The sequence below is a fragment of the Nicotiana attenuata genome, chromosome 3 (assembly GCF_001879085.1).
Source record: "Nicotiana attenuata strain UT chromosome 3, NIATTr2, whole genome shotgun sequence".
Taxonomy (NCBI): domain Eukaryota; kingdom Viridiplantae; phylum Streptophyta; class Magnoliopsida; order Solanales; family Solanaceae; genus Nicotiana; species Nicotiana attenuata.
Genome location: NC_031991.1, coordinates 4,849,904 through 4,856,602, shown reverse-complemented (window position 1 = coordinate 4,856,602; position 6,699 = coordinate 4,849,904). Strand labels below are relative to the sequence as shown.

The window sequence follows — 6,699 nt, the reverse complement described above, 5'->3', positions numbered from 1 at the left end:
CTTCATGTTATTTTTGAAATGTTGCAGGCACAACAATTGGCCATCGCTCAGTTACAAAGCCAACCGAAGACTCCCAGCACACCGGCACCGAAAACGGCTCCCCCCGCCAAACAAGTACCCGAGAGATCAAGCAATAACGGATCAGTAGCCGACCCTGCCATAATAAAGATGCTTGAGGACCTCACCAAAAGGATCGAATCGGGTGAGAAAATGATAGCAGCCAACAATAAAAAGGTCGAGACCTACAACTCTAGGGTCGACCAAATCCCTGGTGCACTCCCAGTCCTCAAGGGCGTGGATTCGAAGAAATTCATACAAAGGTTGTTCCCCGAGGAAGCGGCCCCAAAGTCCATTCCAAAGAAGTTCAGAATGCCAGAACTCGCTAAGTACAACGGTACCACTGACCCTAATGAACACGTTACTGCCTACACCTGCACAGTAAAAGGCAACAATATAAATAATGACGAAACCGATAGCGTGTTGCTGAAAAAATTCGGAGAAACACTCTCGAAGGGGGCCATGATGTGGTACCACAACCTAGCTCCCAATTCCATAGACTCATTCGCCATGCTAGCGGACTCCTTAGAAAAGGCACATGCCGGAGCCATCAAGGTAGCAACAAGGAAGTCTGACGTTTTCAAAATAAAGCAAAGAGAGAACGAGATGTTACTGGAATTCGTGTCCCGCTTTCAGATGGAACGGATGGAGCTACCACCTGTCTCCAACAACTGGGCAGTACAAGCCTTTACCAAAGGCCCGAACGAACGAAGCTCGGTGGCTTCGAAGCAGCTGAAACAGAACCTGATCGAGTATCTGGCCGTGACCTGGTTGGATGTTCACAACAGGTACCAGTCGAAGATCAGAGCCGAGGATGACCAGTTGGGGGACCCTTCGGGCTCAGTATACCCAAACAGGCTCCTGGCGAAGGAACCAAAGCCAAACAAAGAAAGGTATCAACCATACCTCGAGGAGAGGAGGAACGCCCCGAGGCGCAACCTACCCCGCAATGATCGGAGGGAAGATCGAGGACAGGACCCTCGAGGGCTCATCAATAGAGTCAGGATCGATCGACATGTAGTACCAACATGTGCACCCCACCTGTCAGAATACAAATTTAACATCGATGTGTCAGACATGGTGTTCGCTATCAGTAAGATCAGAGATGTTAAATGGCCCAAACTGATACAGTCAGATCCTTCAAAAATGAATTACAACTTAGTATGCGAGTTTCACAACACGCACGGCCACAGGACCAAGGATTGTCATCAACTACGAGAGGAGGTAGCTCGGCTGCTTAACAAAGGGCATCTCCGAGAGTTTCTTAGCGATCGAGCCAAAAATGAGTTCCGAGAAAGGGAGGCAACCAAGAAGAGCAAGGCAAATGAGCCACAACATGTCATCCACATGATCATGGGGGCGCCGATGCCCCGCAGGAACCCATAATGAGAAGAACAAAAATATCCATCACCAGAGAAAAGTGGACTCGGGGATATATCCCCGAAGACGCCCTCACGTTTAGCGAAGAAGACACCGAGACTCTGTCTCAACCCCACAACGGCGCCCTTGTAATTTCCTTCTTTGTAAATTCTTTTCAGATAAAACGTGTACTCGTGGATCTAGGTAGCTTGGCCAATATTATCAGGTCGAGGGTAATTGAAAGCTCAGATTGCTCGACCAAATCGTGCCCGCCACTCGGGTCCTCAACGGATTCAACATGGCAAGCGCAACAACGAAGGGAGAAATCATCGTCCCGATCATCGTGGCGGGTATAACTCAAGACACCAAATTCCATGTCATCGAGGGAGACATGAGGTATAACGCCTTATTTGGGCGACCATGGATACACTGCATAAGAGCAGTGCCATCCACCCTTCACCAGATGATAAAATTCCCAGCAAAGGATGGGATCAAAACTGTCCACGGGGAACAACACGCGGCAAGGGAAATGTTCGCGATACACGACGTAATACCAACGTTCCTTCCTCCGCCCCCGAATAAGCCAAAGGGAGAATCGGGTCTCACCCTCGATCGAACTTGACAAAACGAAGGGGAAGTCCATACCGCGCCTTCGCCTCAGGCAATTACAATAAGTCAATCCCGAGGCACCGCCAGCGCATCTCACTTAAAGGTATGACCATCTCCCTTTTTGTTTCGAATTCAAAACTAACCCTCTTGCAGGCACCCGACTGGAGCTATCACAGCGCTGCCACTGCCTGAAGACCTCAGGGCTCTAAAAACACACCCGTTGCACTCTTTTCCTTCGACCGAGTTTTTATCCCAAAAGAAGGGTTTTACCGGCAAGGTTTTTAATGAGGCAACGTCTGCGAGATGCCTAAAGAAAACTCCGCAAATACTCAAGACTCCTCTTGCAGGCAACTTTTTGAACAATGAGGGGCGTTCCCCCAGAAAGCTGCCCGCTCGAAAAGGTTTTTTGAAACACCAAACGGGGTCCCTATAGGGAAGCAATGTACCAGGCCGAACGGTCGAAGGAAATACATGAACTATTGTCAGGCTCCTGTCGGCAAATACATGTACTATTGTACCAAGCAATCAAAGAATATCTTTTATCAAAAACATCTTCGCAAAGTAAGATTATAATTTTCTCGCCGAAAACGTCCCGAACACTCGGGACTGACGCCAGCAATTCGCTGCTCAAATAGCCTCTAGGTCGAAACTCCAAAACCACAAAGCCTTCAGGTAAGGCTGCGCAGAAATCGCCCAGCATCACCAACATCGGGGGTATCTTGAATATTCGGAGACTTACTGTCAACAATTTGGCACCCGCATGACCCCAGGGTCGGAACTTCGGGCTTATAAGGCCCCAACAAGGTAACTCCGAGCTCACGAATGACGTCCTTCGAGCCTAAGCCAACTCGTTGACTTGGACACTGTCACAAATTGCCGTACACTGGAAAAACCTGAGGTCATAATACCCCAAGCGGGCAGACTCGGTATAACCATATATATTCTACATAGCAACAAGAACTTTAAGACCTCAACAGGCATGACAAAAACTATAAGACCTCAACAGGAACGACAAAACTGTAAGTCCTCAACAGGCATGGAAATCTTGTAAGACCTTTCTACAGGCATAAAACTCAATCCCGAAGTTTAGGCTATAAATCGCATTTGTAAGAATCCCGAAAGGGCATACCCTCGGTGTAGACGCCTAAACTATCACTCGGGATAAAAAAAATGGCTCCAGCCAAACACATATGACTGCGGTCAAAATGGCTGATCCAGCCAAATTAACGCGACTCGGGGATGCCGGACTGTCGCTAAACAAAATTGCAGGCCATTACTTCGAATATACTTCGGAAAGAATCGGTTAAAACAGGCTTCCCTCAACAGGAAAACGAGCTTTGACCATGTCAGCTCCAAATCACAAAGCTTCGAACTACTCAGCCTACGAGCTTAGAATCTTCCAAGGTGCTCGAACATCTCCGCTAACGACTTGAAATTGAGGTTCTTCCAGAACGGACGACAGCTAAGGAAAAGTCATTCAAAAAGACCTTAACGAGAGGAAAATAAAGCCTACAAAAACCGCACGGTCAAATGCATAAGAGCCATTGTCGCCTGCCAAACGAGCCTCCGGGTCGCACACTAAAAGGTCTCAACGACCAAATAGCATAAGAGCCACTGTCGCCAGCTCAAAAATTGAAAACTTGAGGACTAAAATGAGCTCGAGTCGTGACCCGATTCGGAGACCGGATCCAAAATAGTTAACTTCACATGCCTAAGGGCACGGCCTAAGTGCCATTATTGCCAGCCAAAACAAGCCTTTGGGCCACACACTTAAAAGCTCGCTTCTACCCGAAGCGCAAGAGCCATCGTCGTCCATCCACGCGGGTACGAAAAAACATGAGCGTCAATTAAAGCTCGAGTCGCAACGTGACTCGAAGAGTGGACCCGAATAGTTGAAGCGCGAGCAATAAAAACAGTCGTCATCCGCTCATGCAGGAACGGGAGATTGGAAGCCAGATAAGCTCGAGCCAACACCCGACTCAGAGACTAGGCCTAAACAGCCGGGAAAATCACATGTGCCCTAACGCCTATTCACATAAAAAATCTCACTTGAAAGCCTATGGGCCTATCTAAGTGAGCTCAGGATCCACCGGGCTCCCGCCGGACACCAAACCAGCCCGCCTAGTCAAAAGCAATGCCGAAAGAGATACAAAGGAGACAAACCTTCAAAATTTCTTTCCTTATCACAAGAGCAAAAGGTGCGGTCTCCATCTACAAACACGCTTTGCGAACAACAATTATGAAACGGCAACCCAACTGGATCACCATTTCATCATCAGCCTTGGTCCGACCCAACACTGCTCTGGTATAAATGTCGGTTATTCCGACCCAAAAGGCTACAACCTGCTAACTCTAGATTCGCTCTCTATAACGCCAGCCAGGAGGGACCAAGCATCGCGCTCGTCTGACCTTCCTCGAGCCAACTCCTCTGAGAGAACGAAGCCCCTGGCGCTGATCTCCTCAAGTACCTCTCTTCGGCATCTGCAACGGACATATTCCTCGATCATCTTCTTATGATCGAGGGCCCGCTTCAACTAGTCTTAGCATCAGCAGCGTCTTTCACATAAATCACCATCTCCTGATCAGCCTTTGTTCGACTTAATGCTGCTTCAGCCAGGGCATCGATTATCTCAGCCCTGACCTTCGAGAGATCAGACTCCAGCTTCGCGATGGTATCCACCCGAGCCGAAGCTTGAACATGCACCTAAGCCCACAGTTCACCCCAAGCACTCCTAACTCGGTCGGCTTCGCCCCTAAGGTACTCCTAAGCCTTCGTCCTTTTTCTGCAAACTAAAGAATAGGCAAAACCTGACCTTAAAGGTTAAAAAAGCAAAATGCTTGCCACGAAAGATTGCCTGTCCCACCGAATAGCTCTCGAAACTCGAGCTCTGGTGCGCTCCATATCGCCAGTACATCAACTCAACATCCTTCCCCATGCCAAGGAACCTAAGGGACTCACCCTTATCCGGAGCTCTCCGAGGCCTAAGCCCCATGGCGGAATAGTTCAAACCTGAAGCCTATCAAAATCCTGTACGAGGAAAGCTTGATAAAAAGGGAAAACACAAGATGCGGAAGAGGTGTGTCGAGGCTCGCCGCAAATTGAAGCCAGCGAGCTTCCCTGAAGGCCGAAGCACATTCCTATGGGCCCAGCCCCTTGGCCTTCGGAAGGACCGACCTCGGTTGAAGCACGATCATTTAGAGAAACCATCGCTCCAAGATCGAAAACTTCATGAACAACAGGCTCGGACAATGTTCTCTTGCCGAAGACACGGATATGTTTAGCCTCACCAAAGCTCTATCACCCTATGAGTGCGTATCCCATCTGCCACCATCGTCTCCTGGCTCGGAAGCCCACAACTCCTTCCCCTCTCGGAGGGTGGAAAAGGCCTTATGCCATACGTTGGAAGAACATCGATAATTTAAGGCCAACTAAAGACGCCGACCAACAGCACCACCTCCAGCCTCGAGGCAATACTCAGCTCCGAAGACCTCCATCACAATAAGACGGTGCTCCAGAAGGCCAACAACGCCTTCACCAACACAAGACTGGCACGCAACTTCGAAGGTCTCCGCCAAGGGAAACCAGTCTCTGAAGAAATAAACATTTTTGAACAACACCGATACAAAACGGGCTCCGGATGCTGTCCAGGATGGTTCGAGTGCGAGCGAGCCTCCGTTCAGAGGCTTCTTTTAAGAAATCACTGGCGTCCTCCGTCTGCGGGTGCCCGGGCAAGTTTCTTCTCGAAGGTTAGTGTGAGGCCCGAAAACATTATCCACGCTTCCACGCGAAGTCAGGGTCCCGGCGACCCGAGGTTATTGACCTTATTAGGGTTCAGTCCGAGGAACCACTAAAGGTCCCGCATGAAGCCTTTTCTATCAACCAAAGGCCGGAAGGGATACTCGCATCCGGGGTCAGTATTACAGATGACAAAACAGGATCGTGCATTCACAGCTACCGTAAACATACAGAAATACAACAAGTATCAAAGGCAAGAATCAAGGAAATATCTTGTATTCATAAAATATTCGCTTACAACGACCCTCGGGGGTCCTTACATATGGTTATAAAAGCCCGCGAGGGGATCCTTACACAGAAATAAAGAATTTCAAGGATACGCTTACAACAAAAGCCTAAGAATCTAGCCTATTCCAAAAATGCGGCACCTCCGTCATCATCCCCTCAGGCGTATGACCTCAAAGACAATATCTTCCAAAGTCCAATCCCCTCAAGGACCTCATCATAATCCTGCCGGAATGGCATCTTCGGATGGAGGGGTATAGAAGAGGAAGGCGGGGGAGAAGAGCAAAATGTAGAAGGAGAGGCCGGAAGAAGAAAAGAAGTGGCTGGGTGAAAAATTTGGCTAGTACAAACTCCGCCAGTGCTACCATTTTGAAGCCACTTCTTGAGATGTTGCCTCGGCTCGGGAGGCAATAGCCAGCAGAGACTGTCGCCATACCCCCCAGGAATCCAAAAGGGATGTAACACGCCAAGCTGAGGAAGGAGGGTGAGTAGCAGTGTATAATCCGAGCCCCCTCTTGAGCAGCGGTGCATAATTCGAGTATCTCCCCAATTTGGAGGAATCCGGCCCTCTACTTCATCACAACGAGCTAACCGATGGTGACAAAAGAAACAACAACATCAACAACAACAATAGCATCACAGCGGTGCAATTT

At 49.0% G+C, this 6,699-nt stretch overlaps 1 protein-coding gene across 1 annotated transcript; it reads left to right on the top strand.

Annotated features, from left to right (window-relative positions):
• LOC109224141 lies at positions 568–1,443 on the top strand. The gene has a single exon (XM_019388729.1). It carries the CDS (start codon positions 568–570, stop codon positions 1,441–1,443), a length of 876 nt encoding a protein of 291 aa, XP_019244274.1.

Coding starts and splice junctions, on each gene's coding strand:
- LOC109224141 (XM_019388729.1), top strand. CDS start 568: ATGCTAGCGGACTCCTTAGAAAAGGCACATGCCGGAGCCATCAAGGTA.